This window comes from Euprymna scolopes, chromosome 18, assembly GCF_053919585.1.
Source record: "Euprymna scolopes isolate OS-2025 chromosome 18, ASM5391958v1, whole genome shotgun sequence".
Taxonomy (NCBI): Eukaryota; Metazoa; Mollusca; class Cephalopoda; order Sepiida; family Sepiolidae; genus Euprymna; species Euprymna scolopes.
Genome location: NC_136499.1, coordinates 124,331,770 through 124,357,080, shown reverse-complemented (window position 1 = coordinate 124,357,080; position 25,311 = coordinate 124,331,770). Strand labels below are relative to the sequence as shown.

Here is a 25,311-nt window from a genome sequence, read left to right as displayed (position 1 = left end):
CCAAGGCACCACTATATATATATATATATATATATATATATATATATATAATAATTATTACTGTAATAATTTTTAAATCCATACAGATACTAGTGTTTCATCCTTTTGGGAATCATCAGTGTAGGATGTCATGATTATCGCAAATCGGGAGATTCGAACTCGGCCACAAAGCCATTTCTGACTTCCATTAGAAAGGAACAAACCCACACGGCCATCTTTAACTGCGAGAAATATTGTTGAAATTTAAACATTTATTTCTAAATGTCGAGACATCCGTCTACCGATTATAATATCGTGATCTACACATAGCTAGTCTACATAAAAGTTATTTTGCTGTTTTTCCTCTCTAAAAGAGAGAGATTAATGGCAGGTGCGCCAAGATATGGCAACAATACTCCATGCATGGGTGAATGCTGATTTTGTAAAGTTGGAAAATACGTCCTTCCAACTCGTTGCTGAGATCCACACAAAAAGCAAATGGCTGCTCCCATATTTCCTCTATATATAGCTATCAGGGGAGATCATTTCTGGTTACTTTCTGTACAGGGGAGATCACTCCTAGTTACTTCCTGTTATCAGGAAGAGATGACTCTTTCACCTATACAGTATCGATATACTCTAAAGTGTGAAGTCGATTTGTTTTTAAAAATATGTCCCATGTATAAAGTTGCCGTTTGCTTTTATGTTAAAATTGAAATTAGTGAAATGTCACAAATAATTGGTAAATGTTGCAGCAAAAAATAAACTCACTGTTTTAGATGCTAAAAAGCTACTAAATGAAATGACATTTACGTCATTTAATCAAAATCCATACTAACATGTATTTTGTGTGAATAAAAAATATATAGGGAAAATAGCCTTAGAGAAACAAACGTTGATTATTGTTGTTGTTGATAATATTGTTATTTTCTTTTTGCAAAACTCATTGATTATTGTTGTTGTTGATAATATTGTTATTTTGTTTTTGCAAAACTCAACCATGTTCTGTAAAGTCAAAAACAAAAACAATTTTCTCTACAAAATAACTAAACCAAGCATTACTTTTTACAGGACTTGATCGCATGCGCCCAGATGAGAAGGACACGACTATGACTCACGGGGCTTATCTGTCACTTCTATTCCTTCGACATTTGCGAATCCGAGACTTACAACATTCAGTAAGGAGTTTCATGATCTCTTCTTCTAAGAAATTTACGAAACCGACTTTGAAATCTAGTGAGCGATGCCCTTTTCTCTTCACTCTTACCTTTCTTTCATAGTTGCTCGGCTTTTTCTACTCTATCATTATTTTCATGGCAGGTGCTCAACTGAGTTGCAATTTATGCCCCCTCGCAAAACATTCACAACAAAAACTCATCTAACTACAACCACTACCAATAATTTCCTTTTTCTCTCTCTCCTTCTCTCTCTCTCTCTCTCTCTCTCCCTACCTAAGACTAAACGAAACCTCTGAGCAATGTTTAATTTGGAACACAATACTGCACAGCTGCTTTGGTTATTTTCAAGTCCAATGTAAACAAATTCTTAAATAATGAAATTCTCTCCAATCACCACCATCGATACACATTTTCACAACATGACCTCCCCATCCGCATGACATTTATTTAATCCTTTTTCTCAAGTGGCCTCTGGGCCTTGATAAGTTGTGAATTTTTAGTAAAATAAATCTTAATTTTACCTTATAGATAATTCTATGGAAATTTCTACATGACAATAAATGTTATAAATCAAGTTTTCTTCAAATTGAGAAATTAGTCATGTAGGTTGTATTGAAGGGTTGGAATATTCTGTAGCTTGTTGATCAATTGTCTATGGCAACACTTTGAAGAGCATTGATGATGAAGATCTTGTTGATCCTATAATCTGGAGGTTATGACGCAATGGGGAAAAATGTGGCTAGTTATGCTCAATACCTTTAAAAGCAAGCTTCTCTCTTTTCACTATCAATGCTCAGATCCTTCCAGTTAAAATGAATGGTTCTTCCCCTTGATAAGATCTTAGAACTCCTTTTCACTCTGGATGTAAAATGGAATCCAATCTGTTGCCAAGGTTACTGCAAAAATGTTTGAATCATTCTACCACTCCAGAAAGTGTCTCACGTAATCCTCTATCTATATTAGGTAATTTTCCTAATCTCAGTCTTTTCTGGAAATACTATGGGGGATGGAAGAGGAGAGAAGTATGAGTTGGCCTGGTTATTTCTATATACAAAACAAATTGAACTGTTATTCTTGTTTCAATAAGTTTACCTCTTTGGTTTGACAAGGTGGGTCTCTTTAAATAGGGACTCTACCAAAATATATGTGCAGTAACAGGTCTAGAAAAGGTTAAAAAGTGTGTGTAACATGCTACTACTACATTTAAAATATCTGCTCTATGTAAGGTTACTCCTGAGCAATGCCGAGTAAACACACCTGCTCTGTCTATGATATTGAGCTCTTTGGTTTACTATTTACTGAATATAATGCTGTATCGTTACTTATAGCTCCCATGCAACACCAAGTTTTTTTTGTTTTTTTTTATTATTACATTTTCACCCCAAACAAGGCAAATTGCCACTTTGGTGTAGGGGGCTACTATCAGGGTCAACAACTACTGGGGTACTATGTAGGGATTTGGGCAGCAAGATGTCGGTTCACGTTACACTTGAACTTTTGCACGTCAGTACTGTTGGGGATGCAGGGACCTGGAATGGAATTCCAAAGTCTAGCGGTTCTGGGGAAGAAACTACTGGAGTAGAAAGATCTTTTACATCTAGGGATCTCTACAGTGTGGGGGTGGGATTTAACAGCCTGTCGGGTTTGTCGAGGGTGCTCACGTCATGGGGGCACAAGTGATTGCAGTTCGTCAGAGCATTCACCAATAAAATACTTGTAGAACAGGCAGAGGGATGCAACATTTCGTCAATGGGACAGAGGCTGAAGCTTAGATGCCAGTTCAGGGCCTATCAGGTTTGCGACTCTCTTTTGAACCTTGTCAAGGAGCGAGAGACTAATAGCAGATGCACCAGCCCAAATGTGACAGCAATACTCCATACATGGGCGAATGGTGGCCTTATAGAGGTACAGGATACTTTCGCGTGTTAGTAGTTGTCTAGCACGGTTGAGAGAGCCCACCTTTCTTGCAGTGCCCCTGGCAATGCCTTCAATGTAATTGTTCCAACTCATGTTTCCTGTGAACGTTAGGCCAAGGAGTTTGAAAGATATACTCTCAGATAAAGAGTCGTTGGCCATTGCTATAGGTGGTAGAGAGGGTTTCTTGTAATTATTGAATGAAACTAGTTTAGTCTTGGCGGCATTGAACGCGACCAACTGTTTTTGTCCCCATTCCACTACATATTGGAGGTCTTCCTCTAGTGTTTTTGCCATTTCTTTAGAAATGTGTTCATTCGTCTTCCTGTCGTGCCTGCCATAGAGTGTAGTGTCATCAGCATATATACCCATCTCAGAGGCAATTTTGTCGGGGAGGTCATTTAAAAAAGACAGAACTTCTTTCTCCCTGGCAATGCTGTGTTTAAACAAACCTGCTCTATCTAGGATGTTGAGTACTTTTGGATTATTATGTACGAGTCACAAAATGTAAAAATGTAAGCTTACATGTATTTCTTCTGTGTAGAGTGTTATTTAAAACACCAAAAAAAAAAAAAAAATTAAGGATGCCTCCAGAGCACTGTTAAAACCAACCTTTCCTTGTTTCTTGCCATGCCTCTCCCTCGTCTGAAAAGAAGCTTAAGAAAAGTGTAATAATTTTTAAAGAAAATGATGAGCGGAAAGAAAACATTGAAATTATAGCGTTTTCTTTCCAAATCATGGCTAAAATACACAAACACACGTCTTGACGAAATTCGTCAGAGCATTCACCGTTAAAGTACTTGTAGAACAGGCAGAGGGATGCAACATTTCGTCGATGTGACAGAGGCTGAAGCCTAGATGACAGTTCAGGACCTATCAGATTGGCGACTCTCTTTTGAACCTTGTCTAGGAGCGAGAGACTAGTGGCAGATGCCTGATGCTTAGGTGTTTCTAAACACTTGAAATTTGATATAGGTCCCTTGGACATGGGTCTTTTTTTTTTTTTTTATTACATTTTCACCCCAAACAAAGCATATTGCCACTTTGATGTAGGGGGCTACTATCAGGGACATAAGCATCAGGGGTACTGTGTAGGAAGTTGGGCAGCAAGATGTCGGTTCACATTGCACTTGAACTTCTGCATGTCAGTACAGTCGGGGAAGCAGGTACCCGGAAGGGAATTCCAAAGTCTAGCTGTTCTGGGGAAGAAACTACTGGAGTAGAAAGCTCTCTTGCATCTAGGGATCTCTACTCTGAAGGGGTGGGATTTAGCTGTTTGTCGGGTTTGTCAGGGGTATTTACGTCGAGGGGGCACAAGTGCTTGCAGTTCGTCAGAGCATTCACCGTTAAAGTACTTGTAGAACAGGCAGAAGGATGCAACATTTCGTCGATGTGACAGAGGCTGAAGTTTAGCTGACAGTTCAGGACCTATCAGATTGGCGACTCTCTTTTGAACCTTCTCTAGGAGCGAGAGACTAGTGGCAGATGCACCAGCCCAAATATGACAACAATACTCCATACATGGGCGAATGGTGGTCTTATAGAGGTATAGGATACTTTCAGGCATTAATAGCTTTCTAGCACGGTAAAGAGAACCCACCTTCTTCACAGCGGTCCCGGCAATATTCTCAATGTAATTGTTCCAACTCATGTTTCCTGTGAACGTTAGGCCGAGGAGTTTAAAAGATGTACTTTCAGATAGAGAGTCTTTGGCCATTGCTATTGGCGGTAGGGAAGTTTACTTGTAATTATTGAAGGAAACAAGTTTAGTCTTAGCAGCATTGAATGTGACCATCCATTTTTGTCCCCATTCCACTGCGGATCGGAGGTCTTCCTCTAGTGTTTTTGCCATTTCTTTAGATATGTGTTCATTTGTTTTCCTGTTGTGTCTGTTATAGAGCGTGGTGTCGTCAGCATACATACCTATCTCACAGACAAATTTGTCAGGGAGGTCATTTATGAATATTAGGAATAACAGAGGACCAAGGATAGACCCCTGAGGCACTCCTGCATTTATATCATATTGTTTAGATGTACAACGTCGAGGACAATCTGGATTTTTCTCTTATCTAAGAAGGATCTAATTATGCTTAGTATTCTTCCAGTGATACCGTATGATCTGATTTTCTTGAGACCCTCATGCCATACCCTGTCAAGAGCCTTAGATATATCTAGAGCTACTGCTCTACCCTCCCCTGCTTTGTTCAGTGACTGGTATATACGTTCTGAGATTACAGTGAGGATGTCTGCTGTGGAACGGGCTTGCCTAAATCTATATTGTTGGTCAGTCAGAAGTATAGCATCTGTAAGGTGATGGACTAGAGCTTGGTTAATTATGGTCTCAAATATTTTGGTCAAAAGTGGGAGGAGGCTAATGGGGCGATAATTTATTGGTCAGTTCTTTCGCCAGAATTCTTGAAAACTGGCACTACAAAAGCAGTTTTCCAGCAGGCAGGAAAGCAAGATTCATTAAGGCATTTGTTGTAAAGTTTGGAGAGAACTGGAGCTACTTCGGCGGATCACTTTTTTAATAGCACAGCCGGGATGAGATCAGGTCCACATGCTTTTGCAGTGTCAAGCTTTCTTATGATAGCATGCACCTGAGCAGGGGTGATTTTCAGATCGTCTAGTGTGGCATCTGTCTGCAAAGGAAAGTCAGAGAGGGGGGTGGTTAGCAGAGTCCTGTGTGGAGTTGGAGGCAAACCGTCTGGCAAGCATGTTAGCCTTCTCAGTTGCTGAGCAAACAACCTCATGATTGTTGGATAGTGGGGGAATTGTTGATTGCCCATTATTTACTACACTGTTGTAGATTTTCCAGAAGTCTCTGGTTCCTAATTTCTATGCTTCGGTGCGTTTTTGGGTGGTTTCAGTAAATTCTCTCTTAGCTGTCGCTATTTCTTTCTTACAGTTATTTCTGGCTTCTTTGTACTTCTGTCTGTTTGAACTGGACTTATGTTGGTTAAATTTGTGGTATGCATGCTGCCTTTGCGCTATGGCAGCAGCACAAGTTGAAGTGAACCATTGGGGAGAGTGGGGTTTGCTATAGAATTTGCATGTGGGAACATGTGCTTCAATTGCCGCTTTGAACCATTCAGTGGTCTCATTTGCGCAATGTTCAACAGGAAGTGAAAAGATATTTTGCCATGGAGCGTCCCTGATGAGGTCCCTGATGGCTTCCCAGTCAGCCTTTTTATAATATCTCATTGTTTTGAGCAGTGGCTCTTCAGTTTTGGCTCTAGAGTTTAGGGTGATTTCAACCATTACCACTGCATGATCGGCGTTCCAAAGAGGGCTGTGGGCATTTGTTACACGGTCATCGAAAACTGTGGTCAGAAACAGATCTAGAAGTGATGCATGTTGTTCTTGCTGGTCTGGGAAACTGGTTGAAAGCGTAACCATCTGTGATAGGGAATGAGATATAGAGAAGTTACGTGTTGTGGTACCAGCTGCGTCTGTGTAAGTACAAAATCCAAGCCAGTTGCTGTGGTGGACATTGAAGTCACTAAATACATGCACTTGTGCGCTAGTGTCGAGGGAAAGTGCTATATCTATGCTGTCAGAGACTTTGTTTATTATGGTGCAGTCCTGGGTCAAGGGAGAGCGGTTGAAGTCACCAAATACATGTACTTGTGCGCTAGTAGAGAAAATAAAAGTAGCTAATGTTGTGTTGCATGTTAAGTCTAAAGCACATAACGGCTTCATCGTCCGATTCTAGTTTAGTTTCTCTAGTCAAGGGGAGGGTGTTTTGAATGTCGACTCCAAGCCCATGCATGTGTCTGTCAGAGTCCTTACGGCAGAGTGGGAGATATCCGGGGATGTTAAAGTAGTTAGAGGGGATGGAGAAGTGTAGGTTAGTCTCACTTAATGCTAAGATATCCGGGGTATTTGTTAGGAGAAATGCTTCAATATCATTTAAATTAGTTTTAAGCCCATGGATGTTCATAAATGCGAGCCTCAAGGGAGAAAGCAGGTTGTTTTTGTTTGAGTTTTGGCCTGGTTGTAGCGTAATTTTTTAATGTACTGTCATTTTTATTTTTAAGAGTTTCAGTTTAGGTAAGGGGTGCTGAGCAAGTGGTTATGCAGAATACAAGACATGCAACACATGCAGATTATTAACTGTCCCTCCATCTACTAGGGTTTTGGCCTCAGGATAGCCCACTGGGGATGAGTGCAGGGTCCCTTTCCATGCACGACATGGCACTACAAACATCCCGATATTATACAACTGTTGATGGAGCAGCCGCTCTAAGCGCTACCAAAGAGTTAGGGCTCCTGTACTACCAGTCGGGAACAGCTGTCTATCTGGTACCCTCAACCCATCAAATGATGGTCAACCCAATCTGCTTGCACTGGCATTACGGTATTCAAGCACTCCCAAGTGCATAGTTTAAGGGTTGGGATGTGTCGGGAGTGGGGATAAATGGCATTCATTGCCCTAGTCAGGAAACAAGATCGACCACCGAGTGTTTCTGTTAACTCCGAGTCGTTCGACCTCTATGCCTGGCTAACAGACAAAGAAGGAGTATGGAAGCCGGGTGATAGACAGTGCCTATCTACTCCTTATCAGTTTAGGTTTGCAAACCGGTAATTTGTTTGAGTCACCAGCTCTAGGAAGGTTGTCATCCAAGACTGGAGAGAGGCCTTCCTCCTCTTAGGTTTAGCTTCAGAGTTTTCCTTCTCCAAGATGCATGACCTGGGAAGATCTACAGGTCCATCAGTACCGAGAGGGTTTTCCCCGCGCCTGGGTCCTAATCCAGGTATTTCTGTGACCCCGCGAGGGTGGTTAGTGTTGTTACTGGGTTATAAATTTTAAATAAGTTTATAAATCAGGAAATTGTATTTTGCGTTACAGAGTATCGGTTCAGTTTTTGTAATGCGGAGCCAACCCTCTTTTCCTTAGTAAAGAAAAAGAAGCATGTTTTCAACATCCAAAGAAGGTCGCAGGTTGCAGCGACCAAAACGTTGTGCTAATAACACTCAAGGTGAGAATAATATTCAGATTAATCAACATAACACAAGCACCCATAGAAACAGTTTATCAAAAATAAATGGTTACAAATTTAATAACTAATACTTGGTTGACATTCACTTTGCTGTTTTTAGTAGCAGGACCCTTCTAGGCATGGCATTGATCAGTTGGCGAATATCATCTTGAAGAATTTTTTGCGATGTCTGACACAATAATGCTAAAAGTTCAGGCTTAGAAAATGGCTTCCTATTCTTTTTGCGAAGGTTCCGGTCCAAAGGTTTTTTAATTGGGTTCATATCCGGGGATTGACTTAGCCATGGAAGTTTATTAATTCCATTTGGCTCAACCAATGTTAGTAGCGTGACAAGGAGTTTCGTCTTCCATAAATACGGAGTTAACTTGATTCATTTTACTAATCGAGAATATTGGTAGGAGTCCTTCATGTAATATTGAAACATATTTAGCAGAATTGATGTTTCCTTTGCACCCCACCAGGTCTGAGCGACCATCACTCCAAATTTCACCCCATACCATAACCAAGAAACCTCCATGTTTCTGCGTTAGCAGCAGTTTTTTTTAAGGCATCTCTTGCTGAGGAGCCTCCATACCCATTCCTTTCCACTATCGGGAAATAATGCAAATCGTGACTCATCAGAGAAAATGAAATTGATTCAAAAAGTCATAGGTCTCTTCAGCATCTCACGAGCCCAATCTTTTCTGCACTTGATATTGGTAGGACAAAGAAGTTTCCTTAGTAGAGAAAACGAAACGTATTCAACACCCAAAGAACGTCGCAGGGTGCAGCGACCGAAACGTTGTGCTAATGACACCCAAGATGTGAATAATTGTCTGATTAATCAAAATAACACAAACATTCACATCTCAAAAATTCAGAATTGCAATAGTAAAGCTTACGTAAAATAACTTGTTTGGAAGTAAAGTAGAAAGAAATCTTTCTGAAACGATATTTTTATAGAATTACTCCCATCTCAAAACCGTTTGGGGGGGGAGGGGGGGGGCATGCTATCCGGATCTAGGATAAAAATAACTTAATAACTTGATTTGAGCCCAAGACAATAAATGTTAAAGAATCATAATTTTTTTTTTTTTTTTTGCTCAACATACACCTCCAAAAACTCAGGCAACGCCAGGCTGAAATGCTAGTCTATATATCTATAAAAGTGAACGTGTCTGTCTGTCTGTGTGTCTGTCTGTCTACATTTCCCTACGCAATAACTCTGTCAATTTTTAGTCTATAGACTCGAAATTTGAAATACCGGGTACTGAGATTTGGGAAAATCGATGTGACGGGTGTCAGCCAGAAATTTGGCTGTTAAGGGGTCAAATTTCAACGATTTGACCTTTAAGAACTCTACCAAACTCCTCCGACAATTTTGGGTCTAGACAATTTTAGATATAGGTTCCTTGAACCTGGATCTAACTTAATAAAGTGATTTGAGCCCGAAACTATAAATTTTAAGGGGTCATAATAGGGGTCAAAGTTTTAAAAAATTAACCATTTTTTTTGTTATTTTGCTTTTTTTGCACAGCATACACCTCCAAACACCCGAGCAACGCCGGGCACCCCTGCTAGTAACCAATAATAATAAAAAATATGGTTCATAATACATGGATACGGTTCCTAATCTAGAGAAATAAAAATCAGATTTAGTATCAGGATATTTTTCTTACACCAAAACAGGTCTTATATAATATGGACCTTTTTTTAAATTTGAAATTTTTGCACAGTGTTATTCATATTCTCGATTAGTCCCAACAGAAGTTGAATCCCCTACGTCAAATCCACAATCCACGCTTTTAACGATTGCACAATGACACTCCTATATAAACGCTAATAATGAGCACAAAACATCCGGATGCTATTTTTTTTTTTTTTGTTTGTTTGATTAGCAAACACTTGTTATTGTCTGATCTTAAAATAATGTTTGTTTTGTTTCTAGTGTCTCCTCTCTCTTAATTACTTGCGTTCTATCGAGAGAACACTAACAATCAATGATGGCGGCCTCTCCTTGAAGGACGAACAACCAAAGACAACAAGGTAAAAGAAAACTTACAATGAATTAAGATTAATTATCAGGCATTTTTGAGATGAAGATTGATAATTTGGATTATTCGGGCTATCATTCTCATCTTACTCGTTATTCTCATAAGGTTTCGGATGATGTAACCTCCTACTTACTACAGGTGCATCGTTTCAAAATCAGCAGCACTTGGAAATCTATACAGAATTTTGACGTGAACTCTTTATTTAATTCATGAGGGTAGCTTGTTCTTGTTCTGTCAGCCATCGGATTAATGTCTATTTGCATGGTTGGTATGAATTTTGAATAGAGGAACTTGGTATTCCAAATGAAGAGGGGGGGACAACAACAACAAAAAAAACAAGTTTTCTTCAAAAAAGTTTTTTAACAACAAAAGTTTCAGAAAAAAATTTAATTATTTAATAAAAATATTAGTTTTCTAAATTGTCAAAATGAAACACTCTCAAGCTCCAAAACTATTTGACAGATATATGTTGAATTTGGCATGAAAGATCCTTGTCATAGAAGGAGATGTTAATATTACTACTACTACTGATAATAATAATAATAATAATCTAATATAAAAAAAGAATTCACTGTTTGAAACATACATAATAAAATAATTTAAGATTTAATGGTTAAAAAGACCAGACGAACATGAAATTGTTTGTTAATTATTATTGCTATTTATTAAAAATATAATTGAATTTTTTTTTTTTCCAATTTTCAGAATAATAAAATATTCATCTTTAGGAAATTGGACAGTTTTTTTTTTTTTTGCTTTGTTTTTTTTTTCTTTTGCTTTGTTTTTTTTTTCTTTTTTTTTTCCCCCCCTCTTATATACCATGGTGGTGATAACTCCAAACATCTCAAGTCCTACCAAGGATTATCACCACTTGTCACTCAGACTGCAGAGAACACCACAAGTTGTTCTCAAAGAGAAAACTTTGATGATGGCTTGTGAGTAAATAATAATAACAACAGCCACAACTATAACAATAACAATAATAACAACATTAATAATAACAACAGCCACAACGATAACAACAATAATAATAATATGCATGTCAATTCCTGTTCATACGTACGTTATCACCTTTTTTGCACTTATTAAAAAAAAAAAAAATGAAATCATCCGATCAGAAAGGTTGTGATTTGTGATTAATCTGATTTTTTTTTTAAATTAAGTTAAAAAAAATGCTGACTTTATCCATTCTAAAATGAATTGTTCACAAATCAAATAGATACAATTTCAAACAAAAATTTAAAAAATTGGCATTTGTTTTGTGTTTTTAAAAAATACTTAGTTGATGATGACAATTATTTTACAGGAAAAAAAAATGACTTTTCTTCTATAATATTAACCTTATACAGCACAATTATGTTGACACACTGGTTCTCGCCAGATCAGCGAAGTTAAGCAATGATTAATCTAGCCAGTACCGGATGGGTGTCCATTTGAGAAGGCTAGGCACTGTATGTGCTGCGCTGAGTTGTAGAAATTTCTAAGTTGGTATCTGGGGGTGCGTTTAACTCACTGGGGGAGATATACCCCTGAATCAATGGTAAATTACCGTTTTGTCTTCCTAAGATTACCATGGCGCTATAATTTGGAGAGCCATAGTCGCTGACACTGTTAAAACAGCAGGGCCACTGCATGCATCCATGTGTATGTGTATATATATATATATATATATATATATATATATATATATATACACACAGCATATAGAATAGACAGACGTTCATAACGGCACAAATCCTCAACGTTCATTACGACAATGATGATGGTTGTTATAAATCGGTGAATTCAACATGAATAAAAGAGTAAAACAATTCAAAATACACAGCACATAGAATAGACAGACGTTCGCTTCGCCGGTAGTATGTATATGTGTGTATGTATTTGTATGTTTGTATGCATATGTATGTATATATGTTTATGTATTTGTATGTTTGTATGCATATGTATGTATATCTGTGTATGTATATGTTTGTTATATGTATTGTGTATGTATGTATGTATGTATGTATATGTATGTGTGTATATGTATGTATGTATGTATGCCAAGGACCATCTTAAATGTCATGTCTGCTTGAGCGTGTGAATTCGCTGGCAGGACTAAAAGAAAAAAAAAAGTTTATCTTCAGGCTCATGGACTTTCAGTGACTGAGGGAGTGGTACTCATCTGACCAGACGTTGCAATCATTATATATATATATATGTACAGTTTTGAATAAAATCGGCAGAAGTTTCTCAAGAGCTCTTTCGGCTATCATCTCATCAGGAGGACATTGATAGCATACATAGACATATATATATATATATATATATATATATATATATATATATATATATATATTTTTTTTTTTTTTTTTTTCTTATCATATATACCAATCCTTATTTAAGAAGCTCAATGTAATTACAGGGCAATATAGAGAATAAATGACAAAAAACTATATTCCAAAATTCATGATGTTGACCATCTTATAATTTATTCCTTTAATTCAGTTAACTTGTATAATTGTATAAGTCAACTGAATTAAAGGAATAAATTATAAGATGGTCAACATCATGAATTTTGGAATATAGTTTTTTGTAATTTATTCTCTCTCTCTCTCTCTCTCTCATATATATATATATATATATCTTCTATAATATAAAACTGAACGTCTGTGTGTGTGCATGTGTCTCTGGTCACGAATAGGCTCCTATATGGTTAACTATTTTAAAAAACTGATTACATATAATGATAGATGATGTATCGAGACACAGGAATGGGTATGTTTGATCTGGCAGAACGGTGGTTCATTAAAATTGTGGGCTCTGCGTTCGCTCCTGGTCCACAAAATATGGAAATAAAAAATTTTTAAATTAAAAAAAAATTGTTTACAAGTGTTTTTGATATAGATGTACATAATAATACTTTGATAAGTATGTTTTAACTTAAATAGGGATGATATAATAAAATTGTGAGGTCTGCGTTCGCGCATGGCCTCCATAGAATGGAAATGGGCACAAACTTTAATAAAGACTTTTCCTATCTATCTGCGTAAGTATACTTTGATAATTATGTTTCAGTTTGAAAAAATATGGTATGATAAAATTATGGGGTGTTCGTTTGCACCTGACCTTCATAGAATGTAAATATGTCACAAAGTTTAACAAGGTTTTTTTAATATAGATCCACAGAATATTGTGATAAGTGTTTCAGTGTGAACAGGTATGGTATAATAAATTATGGGGTTTATCTATTTTATTTTTACTTTCATCATATTTTGCTTTGGGTTTTGATACCCCCAAATTTACAACCCTTCCTTTTCATAACCTATCATACTTTCATAAATCAGAGTCCATTTTCTGTAGGCTGTTTTTGAACCCAGTCAACGGCAGGTACTTTTGCTAGTATATATATATATATGTATAAATAAAAAATCAATATGAAAAATATATAAATGTTTATATCTTTTTTGTATTTATTTCCTGTGTGTGTATGTATATTGTTGAGACGAAGTAGGTTAATTTCACAGTCGGATTTCGGCGCGGTTTGCTTGATCTCTGTTGGTTAATTGAAATTCTTGTGTGCAGGGCGTTTGCTCAGTTGGTAGAGTGCTTGCCTTGCATGCAAGAGGCTCGGGTTTCGAATCCTGAGTTCGGATGTGTCTAACTGATGAGCCCAAATGAGAGCGAAACTCGAGTCTTGGACTTCCAATTCTTTGACTGTCATGGCTCTTGTGGGCTGCGACGTTGTTTGGCTGTGGAATTTATTATATATATATATATATATATATATATATATATATATATATATATATATATGTTTCAGTGGAATCCCAATTCAAAGAGACCACTTCATCAGATCAAAAAGAATATTGATTCTTTTTGATCTGATGAAGTGGTCTCTTTGAATTGGGATTCCACTGAAACATGTATGCACATATGTAACCAATAATGTATTTATAATAAACAGACTATATACCAGCTCTGTCCTACATTGAGCTCTCTTTAATAATCATGTAGGTTTCATTGGATCTACATCTAGGAAACCAATCTATACAACCATTATTTATTGATATGTGTGCGTGTGTGTGATATTGGCCTTGACAGACATTGATTTTTTTTTTCAACAGCAATAATAATAATTCCATTCACACTTTCATTGGAAGAGTGCAGAGAAAACTGATGGTCATTTTTAGTAATAAACTAATGGTAAACGGCTGTTGCGATATTGCAAAATGATTTGCAATGCTTATGGAAAGCGATAGAGATTACTTGAAAACTGGAGAAATGTTTGTAGACTTAAAAAAACTCGTACGAAACCTTGGTTAACATAAATTACGGATCGTGATGCTGACACCTCCTGGATTTTCTCCAAAGCTTTGCTAGCCAGATAGTTCTGAGAGTACCATGTTGCAATTGTCCTTACAACACAGAGAAAAGGTTAGATTCTTTATAAAGGGAAAGAGCAGGATGTTTAATGCAACCGTTTTCTTTGTTTGTGTATAAAGAAGAAAGATAAAACTATGTAGATAGCAGTTACACACCTAAATATTGTTTAAATTTGATTAATAAATTATTGATTTTAAGGGAAGGGTGAGGTAAAGTTTAGCCTTATAAATAATTAGTGGGCGTATCTGGCGTTGCCCGGATGCGTGGAGGTGTAGTAAGGAACCAAGGGGATGGGGGGAGTAAAAAGTGGTAGTAACGGGGGGGGGAGGTCAAAACAACAGTAGTTAATCCAATGGAGACGATGATTTACGAAAATGTCGGTGAAAAAAGCGACCCCTCTTTGTACAAAAAAGGGCCTAATTGAGGGTAAAGGAATGAATGTTTTGGGCCAATTTTTTATATTTGTCATCCAAAGGATTGAGCTTCAAAACGGTACCAATCTCATGAGGATCCGTCGCATGTGTCGAAAGTTTTTGATACGCACACAAACATTTTGCCCTTTATATATATATACAGAAGATTATAACCTTTTTTTTTTTTTTTTTTTTTTTTTTTTTTTTACATAGTGATCACCACTTATCAAGGCCTGGAAGCCACTCAGGGATAAGGGTTATTGCAAGTATATTACGTTAGTGTGGAGATTTGATGAAGTGTTTACTTAAGGGGACGGTTCATTAGGAATTTGTTAACATTGGACTTGAAGACATCCAAGTTGTAGTCCGGTGGGAAGCAGGCAGACGGAACAGAGTTCCACAGGCGTGCAGTTCTAAGAAAGAAGCTTTGTTCATGGAATCCGCGTTATGTACAGATATAGAGTGGGGGAAATTTTTCACAGTGGATTCAGCTAAACGGAAGGTTTGAGATTACATTGACCTAAATGTTGCGATGAGAACTAAAAAATCCAAATAATCTGAATTATCAATCCTCATCTAAAAAATTCATAAACATAATTTCTTTACTTTATTTTTATTATTAATTATTACACTTTACTTGCCTTATATTTTAAATTAGAGAATATAAAAATTGTTATCTCCCTTATAACTAAAATTTTATTTCTTTTTCTGTATAAGTTTTAAAAATTAAACCTTTCACGCACTTGAGTATTACAAATAACAATGCTGTTTTAATAGAAGTGTTAGACTTGATTAATGAATTGTTAATTTTAAAGGAGGCGTGAGATAAGTTTTAGCCTTATAAATAATTATAACCTTTCACCTTCCGTGCCACTTAGTATCATGAATAACAATTCTGTTTTATTGTCTTTTCCTTGTTGTCATTATTTTATTTTCGTAGTCCGCAAGATAGCCAGAATTTTACTGAGCCGAATGAAGCATCAGGTTGCGGAGGGGGACTCAATTCCCATGGTTACCTACATAACACACCTGCGGATTTCAAGTAAGTTGTTCATTGGACTTTCTTCTGAACTAACATATAAATAAATAAATATGCAGTTAACTGTTATGGATGGATTTTGTTTTATGTAAGTATGATGAGAATAAACGAAATAATATTCCAATGAGATGGAGAATGTGAGAATAATATTCAAGACCTGGCTCGGTCATACAATGTATTTAAATTTATGAAGATTTTTTATTTATTATTACAGAGCCAATTCTCTATTATATATATATATATATTTATATATATATATATATAAATATATATATATATGATTACTGATTTTAATCACATAAATTAATATACGAAAGTATAAATTTATGCGTAAACTTTAAGTATTTACTTCAACAGTGCTCAATACGTAGGTAGAGCTAGGTAATAAGTTATAAAATATATATGGCAATGAAGCTACACAGAATATTCCGCATTTCATCCATGCTAGGATTCATCAGGCTAAAGAATATTCTGTGTAGCTTAATTGCCATATATATTTTATAACTTACTATATCTATCTATCTATATATATATATATTTGAAATTGGTATATTTAAGCAGCATTTTTTCATTCAAGCAAACATTAAATGCTATGGAGATACTTTGCTTTATGAATCTTTCTTTTGATTTTCCGTATAATATTTTTCATATAAAACTCGAAAATATGATGATGGTTCCATAATTGTTACTTTTACGAGCACTTTCGATTTGTCCACAAATCATCTTCAGGTGTTGAGTGAGAAGGAGCGAAAATGTGGAAATGTGACAGCAACAATTATGAAACCTTCATCAATATTTTTGATTTTGATATAAAAAAGATTACACGGAAAATCGAAAAAATAAAAACAAAGAATCATCAAGCAAAGTATCTCCGTTGCATTTAATAATGTTTGCTTGAATATATATATATATATATATATATATATATATATATATATATATATATATATATATAAGTAGATTGTAGTTTGCTTGAAGCATTGTTGAAGAATTTTACCTTATATATATATATATATAGTAAGTTATAAAAATATATATCGCAATTAAGCTACACAGAATATTCCAGGTTTCATCCATGCTAGGATTCGTCTGACTTATGCCTGACGAATCCTAGCATGGATGAAACACGGAATATTCTGTGTAGCTTAGTTACATATATATATTTTTATAACATACTACCTAGCTCTCCCTATGTATTGAGCACTGTTGAAGTAAATACTTAGAGTTTATGTATAAAATAATACTTGTGTATATCATTTTATGTGATTAAATGAAGTAGTCATATAGATATGTTTTTTGCTTAAATTTCATTCAGAAAAACATGAATTTTCAGAACAGAATTATACCACACAATTAATTAATCTGTGCTCTTATTCTCTTCAGGATTCTGAGATATATATATATATATATATATATATATATATAGATGTATGTATGGACTAGCAGGCTGCCTGGCATTGCCCAGCCATAAGATATGATTAAATATATTTTAATTAATACAGATTACATATTTATTATTATAGAGACAATTACGTGCCAAACTTTCACGAAAAACACTTGTTTAGCTGAAACCACTATCAATAATTTCCCCCACTATTTATCTGTGCCTAAACCTACACGTAGATTCCATGAACAAAGCTTCTTTCTTAGAACTGCACGCCTGTCAAGCTGTCTTCCGTTTACTTGTTTCCCACCTGACTACAATATGGTTGTCTTCAAGTTCAACATGAACAAGTTCTTGATGAGTCGTTCCCTTAAGTAATCCAGTTTCCCAAAATTCCACTACTAACAGTTACTATGATATTGTCCCATTGGCTACCCTTATCCTCGAGTGGCTTCTGGACCTTGGTAAGTGGTGACTCCTTTGTAAAAAAAAAAATTCCATCAATTATTATATTAAACCTAATATATGGTAGTAAGATCAAAACTAATAAATATATATATATATATATATATATATATATATATATATATATATAGATATATACTAGCAGAAGTACTCGTCGTTGGCTTGGTTCATAAACAGCCTACAGAAAATGGACTGTGATTGATGAAAGTATGATAGGTTATGAAAGGGAGGGGGTTGTAAAGAGATAGGTTTTGATACTCAAAATTTTGACCCTGAGCAAAATATGATGAAAATAAAGATAATTTTCACGAAAATATATTTTTTTATATCAACTTTGTTTCCATTCGTAGCCAAGAGTGATCAACAAAATGATGTTTCCTTACAAAGAGAAAATGTTATATATGTAATAATATAAATATACAAGAAATAAATGTTACCATAGTCAATAAAAGTTACTTTTATGGTAGAAAAGTTCATTGGTTTGTATTTTTAAGTAGTTTGTAAAAAAAAAATTTTTTTTTTTTAATTCACGAACCGTTTTAAAAAAAAAAAAATGGCAGCGACTTTGAAATGGAGAGCCCCGTTTTCAATTTGAAGGAGGGGCACATGAGCATTCTGTGTTAACAATTGAAGAGAATTCCGTCAACAAAAGGAATATTTATAAACATTTTAATGTTTTCCGTTATTTTGTGCTTGAGGAATATTCGATTATGGCATGTGTAATTTATATAAAAATTATTTCTAGTAGTTATCGCCTCAAATTTCATTTTAATTTCGGTTCGCTGAAATTATTTCAAGTAAAGAGTATTAAAAACTATTTCAAAACGGAAAAAAAACATGAACTGAACTTTTATTGACTATGGTAACATTTATTTCTTGTATATTTATTTTTTCGGGTAGTCGTTTGTTGGCTTTTCTGCTAAACACTCTTACTAAATAATATCGATGAAATATCGGAAAACAAAGAAACAAAAACAGTTTTGAAAAATAATGAAGCTTTACTTACTTTAGTAAAATAATCCGAAACAGCAAAATGGGATATTAAAAAAGTAAACACGTAATAACTTTAGTTTTTTAAAGCAAAGAATCGATATAAATATGAATAAGAAGAAAATGGCGCCTTTTTTAAGCAGAACAGCTTCGTTTCAGTTTTACAGTATTGAACGGTGTAGTATTGCGCCGTCGGATTAAGGGTTGTATTATTGTAATGTAAAGTACACACAGAAAGGGTTGTAATCAACTGAATTCCTTCTAGTACACTGACAAAAAAGCTTAAACAGATATATAAATAAAAAATTAAAAAGTTATGTAAATGTTTTTAAAAAGACACGTAATCACGTGAGCAGGATTTTTTCCTTCTTTTGACACGATAACAAATAACGTTCTTATTTTTTATTATTTATCTATTTTCGAAAGAGTGCCATGTGCAAGTGGAGAAGGAAAAAAACAGAGTTATGCAAAATTTGTATCAAGAATTGTCTAAAGTAACAACTTTTTTCTTTTTGCTTTCACTTTAATAAGAACGTGAATTTATGAGGTACTATGATTCAACTCGAAAAAATAAATAAAAGCTAACGTGAATTAAGATTAAAGTTAAGATGTTATTGTGGGCCCTCACCCCTTTTAAAAAACCTTGTTAAACTTTGTGACATATTTACATTCTATGGAGGTCAGGCACGAATGAACACCCAATAATTTTATTATACCATATTTCTTCAAACTGAAACATAATTATCAAAGTATACTTACGTAAATTGATATGAAAAGTCTTTGTTAAAGTTTGTGCCATATTTCCATGGAGTACAGGCATGAACGCAGACCCCACAATTTTATTATATCATCCCTATTTAAGTTAAAACATTCTTATCAAAGTATTCTTATGTACATCTATATCAAAAACCCTTGTAAACGTTTTTTTTTTTCATTTTTTATTTCCATACTTTGTGAGCCAGGCGCGAACGCAGACCCCACAATTTAATGAACCACCGTTCTGCCAAATCAAACATACCCATTCCTGATCCTCGATACATCTATCATTATATGTAATCAGTTTTTTAAAATAGCCAACCATATAGGAGCCTATTCGTGACCAAACACACACACACGTTCAGCTTTATATTATAGAAGATATATATATATATATATATATATATATATCCACATTAAAAACCGACATTGTCTCTAACTCTGCCCTTGTGGGGAGATAAGTAAATAATAATATTATTATTATGTAAAACTATCACCATTATTAATACTTTACTATATTTATCTATTAATATTTTTGTATTAACTATTGCTATTATCATTACGATAACTATTAATAACATTATTTTTACTGTTCAACAAATTTGTTTCAGATATTGAAATCAATTGTCTTTTTTTTTTACCCTTGGTAATAAATGTTAAAATTTTAAAAAATAAAAAATACAACACAAACGGCTAAAATAATTCATGTGAACCCTTTCGAACATTGTTTTGAGTTTTTTGGGGTTTTTTTCAACATTGTTCATTTCATTTCCATACTTTTTTGTGACGAAGAGTAGAGGACCGCTTGAAAAATAAAAAATAAAATTTTAAATACAAAGAAATAACATTGTTTTCGTACTTCAAAAAACCCTCATAACCTTGAAATCCCTATTCTAGAAGCATACATCGACTTTTAACATTTTAAATATATATATATATATATATACATGTAAGCATGTGTGTAAATGTTTATATTTATATTACGATGGATGGATGGATGGGTTATTTAATCAGCATATCAACCTTTGTGGGTCATTTAATGCTGGGTTTTTTTTTGGGGGGGGGGTTATCAACCCCTTCTGGGCCATTCAATGCTGAATCTAGTCATTTTGGGGTTAGTATTTGATGTTGTATCCAGTTATTTTATAGGATTTATATTACGCGTTTATATAAAGAATGCAACTCCTATGACATGAACTATCTTTAAATCGTGTAAAAGTAATTGTATGTGTGTTACACGTTATTGATTTAATTATATAGACACATTTTATCGAAGAATAAATTAACTTTATCGATAAAATAAAGAAATAATGAGTCGGATTTAATGTACTAAAACATGAAATAGTCATTAAGTCTGTGAAAAAGAGATGACCTTGATAATAATAATAAAAACAAAAATGACCTTACAGACGCGGAATGACCACTTTAGATCAAAGTAAAGATAATTACACCCTTAAACTAAAATATAGCCATACCCACCCCGCTGCTAAGATGTTCTGGCCAACCTGAAATGTATTTCCCCTTCTCCCCTCCCATTCCTCCCCACCCGCATTTAAGTCACACCCACAATATCTTTTTATATACAAAATGAGTGAATCTTGATTTTGACTTCAATATTGTTCATTTTTTCGGTCTGATGAGGTGGTTTCTCTGAATTGAAATTCCACTGAAACATGTATGCACATATGTAACCAATAATGTCTGTATAATAAATATACTATATACTTGGTCTGTCCTTCATCATTTAATAAACACAGGGTTTTCAATAATTCTAGGAAACCAAACTATACAACCATTATATTTATATATAAATGCACCTGTCATCCCTTGTTTAAAAGATAGAATCACTGATCGTCAGAGACAAGATTCCAGCAAGCACGCCCAGACAGTTCATGGAGCTTTATATATATACTAGTGGGGGGGGGGTACCCGGCGTTGCCCAGGTGTTTGGAGGTGTAAAAGAAAAAATAAGTTTTAGTAGGAAGGTAGGCTTGAACCCCAACGCCTTGACGCGAAGGTGGAAACAAAATGGAAAAAACCCTGAGACCTAACCATCTCGGCCATGAGGGGAGAGGAATTGATAAGCGTGTTAAGTTAACGTTTATAAAGTGAAATTGACAGGTGCGAGGAAGTTAAATCGCATGATGTTTGACCTTGAAACATGATGTAAGCAATGGTTGTTCAGCAGTTAAGATTTTGTGCAGGGACAGTTTTTACAGAACTTTGGGGAAGAGAAAGCAGCTCCCCCGTTTATTAGAGGAGTGTCTCGAAATGAAACCAACTGTTTGATATGACGGTAAAAAGCCGTCATTAACGAAACATTTACATTTCTGGAGACCACCAGCTGTGGGCCGGGGAGGTGGCTATTCGAATCAAGTTTCGCTTTTTTTATACTGAAAAATGAAAGCAATATGCAGCGATCCAAAAATCTGGAATATTTAGCTTTTCAAAGTTGAGCAAATTAGATAGACAGGCGACTCCCCGTTGTTAACTCGTAGATATTATGATTTAGACATGATATGAAAACAATTGGGAATGAGGGAGCCGAGTGAGCAGCCCCCAGAAAAAAGCCTTTTGTGGACATACATACATACATACATACACATTTTGCCTTTTATATATATATATATATATATATATATATATATATATATATATATATATATATATATATATATATCTTACGGATTTCAAAAATTAAAAAGTATCTTTGGTGTCATAACTAGAATCGAAACCAAAACATTTAGTGCCGCAGCTGCATTCCCTATAATTTGAGCTATCAACAAATAGATGAGAAAGATTTAAAATGAAACTCTTTCAAGCTATGAATGAATTAGCGCATGCGCAAAAGTAATAAAAATATGTCGGCAAGTTGAACTGAACATTGATTGGAACAAAAACAAATATTTTAGAAGGCAAAACCGGTATTGTAAAAAAATAAATAAATGAATAAAAATAAACAAATTACAAATAAATATTCTACGGGGTAATGTCTGGTTGGGTCAGCTAGCGGTTGAGAAGAAAACATAAAAATAAAGAACAGGGCAGATAATACGAGGGGTGGATTTTTATTTTTAGGTGATTATTTTAAAATGTTTTATATTAGCAGTCTGGACTGGACTGGACTGGACTGGGCCATTTTTTTTTTTTTTTAATAAATTGTTGCTAAGTATATTATTATTTTGGCAATAACATGGTATAACAATAACAAATGAAAATTGGCTGGAGTGGAGTAAAGTTTGATTTATTAAGTTAAATCTTCAAGCCCAATGCAAACAAATTTTTATTGAACTGTTCTCATAAATAATCTAATTATATCAAATTTACACCACAAACGATTACTACACTACAGTCCTAATAACTACATACGCACATTAACTTTTATCCTCGAGTGGCCTCTGGACCTTGATATGTTGTAACTCCTTTATAAAAAAAAGATTGGGGTGTGAGTTTGAAAATTTGACAAGATAATGTTGTATGTAAGATGCCTTCTATCATATGTATGTCGATAAGTCGTCAGTTATTTTTTATGGAAATCGCTCCAGACTAGGCATGGAGCCACTTGATTTAAGGATCTAAAAAAAAGAGCAAAAACTAACCAACAATAAGTATTAAATTATTAAAAAAATTTTTAACTTTGATTGCAGACACATTTCTGTACATGTTATTCATCCATTCAAATAAAGATTTTACTCGTTATAAACCATCCTTGGTGTATGATTACTATTTCCTATTAATTTCAGTGTTATGTGACCAATAGCTTAAGAGTTTATCGGTTAAATATTTTCACACAGGCACATATATGTATGCATACTTATATCTACTGTTTTACTTCTACAGATGATAACAGTAGTTTGAATTATGCAAATTATTCAATCCTTATAAAGTAACCTCTGTTTTTGTCATGATCATCTTTCATTCTTGTTAGCTCTTTACATCAAGTGGTTTCACACCTTGTCTGGAGCGATTTCCATTTAAAAAAAACCAAAAAACTTTTTTTGTAGTATTACAAAACCTTAATTCTATTTGCATTTCTTTTGTTTTGTCATTCAGAGTCAGTGAAACTGATTTTATGGAGTTTCCCGACATAGATAATCACGATGATTATTATGAAATAAAAAATGAAACTATCTACGTCAAGGACCAGAGAGGAGTTTACATAATATATGACGAAAGTCTTAATGATTTCAAGTAAGTAAAAAATGTTTTATTTTTCTTAATATTTCTTTAATAACGTATCACTATGAGTCACATCTTCCACTTCTGGTGCGGATTGCGAACCAACGTGATTTATTTTTCATCATTCCTTCCGATCTAGGGCAAGTTGGTTGATGGACGCCCAACTGTTGAGAGACGTCCAATCAAAAACATTTTCTCTCCACCTCCACCTTCTCCTTGGCTTTCATCTGTCCATTTTGCTATCTAACATACCCTCAACGCATAACTTTGACAGGCCAGTGGTTGAGCGTTTGACATGACCAAAAAGTTTAAGGGTTTTATTTCTGATTACGTATTAGGTGTACGGAAAGTAGTTTGATGCAGAGTGGATTTTTTTTTTTTTTGGATCAGGTGATGCCCTATAATAAAATGCATTACGTGATTTTGAAACCCCTCAATGCAATTGGCTAGATGTTTAGTCCATGTTATACAATCAATGCGATTGGCTAGATGTTTAGTCCATGTTATACAATCAATGCGATTGGCTAGATGTTTAGTCCATGTTATACAATCAATGCGATTGGCTAGATGTTTAGTCCATGTTATACAATCAATGCGATTGGCTAGATGTTTAGTCCATGTTATACAATCAATGCGATTGGCTAGATGTTTAGTCCATGTTATACAATCAATGCGATTGGCTAGATGTTTAGTCCATGTTATACAATCAATGCGATTGGCTAGATGTTTAGTCCATGTTATACAATCAATGCGATTGGCTAGATGTTTAGTCCATGTTATACAATCAATGCGATTGGCTAGATGTTTAGTCCATGTTATACAATCAATGCGATTGGCTAGATGTTTAGTCCATGTTATACAATCAATGCGATTGGCTAGATGTTTAGTCCATGTTATACAATCAATGCGATTGGCTAGATGTTTAGTCCATGTTATACAATCAATGCGATTGGCTAGATGTTTAGTCCATGTTATACAATCAATGCGATTGGCTAGATGCTTAGTCCATGTTATACAATCAAGGCCATTTAAAACTACTGGGAGGACACAAGTTAAATAAACTTTACTTTAACAGTTATCAGCACCCTTTTTGATTTTAGAATGGTGCCGTGTTTTTGGAAAGCTGCCCAACCCAGCCCTATTCTGTGTTTCAATGTCGTCTCATGATCACTAGAGAAAGTCAGTTTATGCCCTAAATAAATGAATTGGGTGACGTTTGATGGGTTTACTGTGAATAGTCATGTTTAGGTTAAACTATGATTTAGCTGTAGACATACATTCTGTTTTCTCTGGATTTATTTCTAACCCTATCTCCTTTGCATTCTTTGCTAATATATTCACAAAAACTTGAAGTTTATGTGTGCAGTCATTAACAAGAGCGATGTCATCAGCGTAGAACAGGGTGGAGATGATTTAGTGTGGAGTCATAAACAACTGTGATGTCATCAGTGGAGGAGAGGTTGGAGAGGATTTGTTCATCTATAGAAAAATCACTTTGGCAAGTCTCTTCTATTTAATTAAACTCAAATTAATAACATAACGTTTGTCTAAATAATACATGATCTTCATTATTTATTAGAGCTGTAATCTAGTCCAGAAACCAACACGTTGTA

The 25,311-nt window shown here is 34.8% G+C and overlaps 1 protein-coding gene across 1 annotated transcript in view; it reads left to right on the top strand.

Moving 5' to 3' along the window:
• Positions 1 to 25,311, top strand: part of LOC145297800 (uncharacterized) — a 339,551-nt gene that overhangs the window by 103,426 nt on the left and 210,814 nt on the right. The window contains exons 14-17 of the mRNA XM_080144088.1: positions 1,051 to 1,157; positions 10,002 to 10,099; positions 15,826 to 15,927; positions 23,573 to 23,710. Coding sequence (XP_080000214.1) covers positions 1,051 to 1,157; positions 10,002 to 10,099; positions 15,826 to 15,927; positions 23,573 to 23,710 — 445 coding nt within the window. The remainder of the gene's footprint in view (positions 1 to 1,050; positions 1,158 to 10,001; positions 10,100 to 15,825; positions 15,928 to 23,572; positions 23,711 to 25,311) is intronic.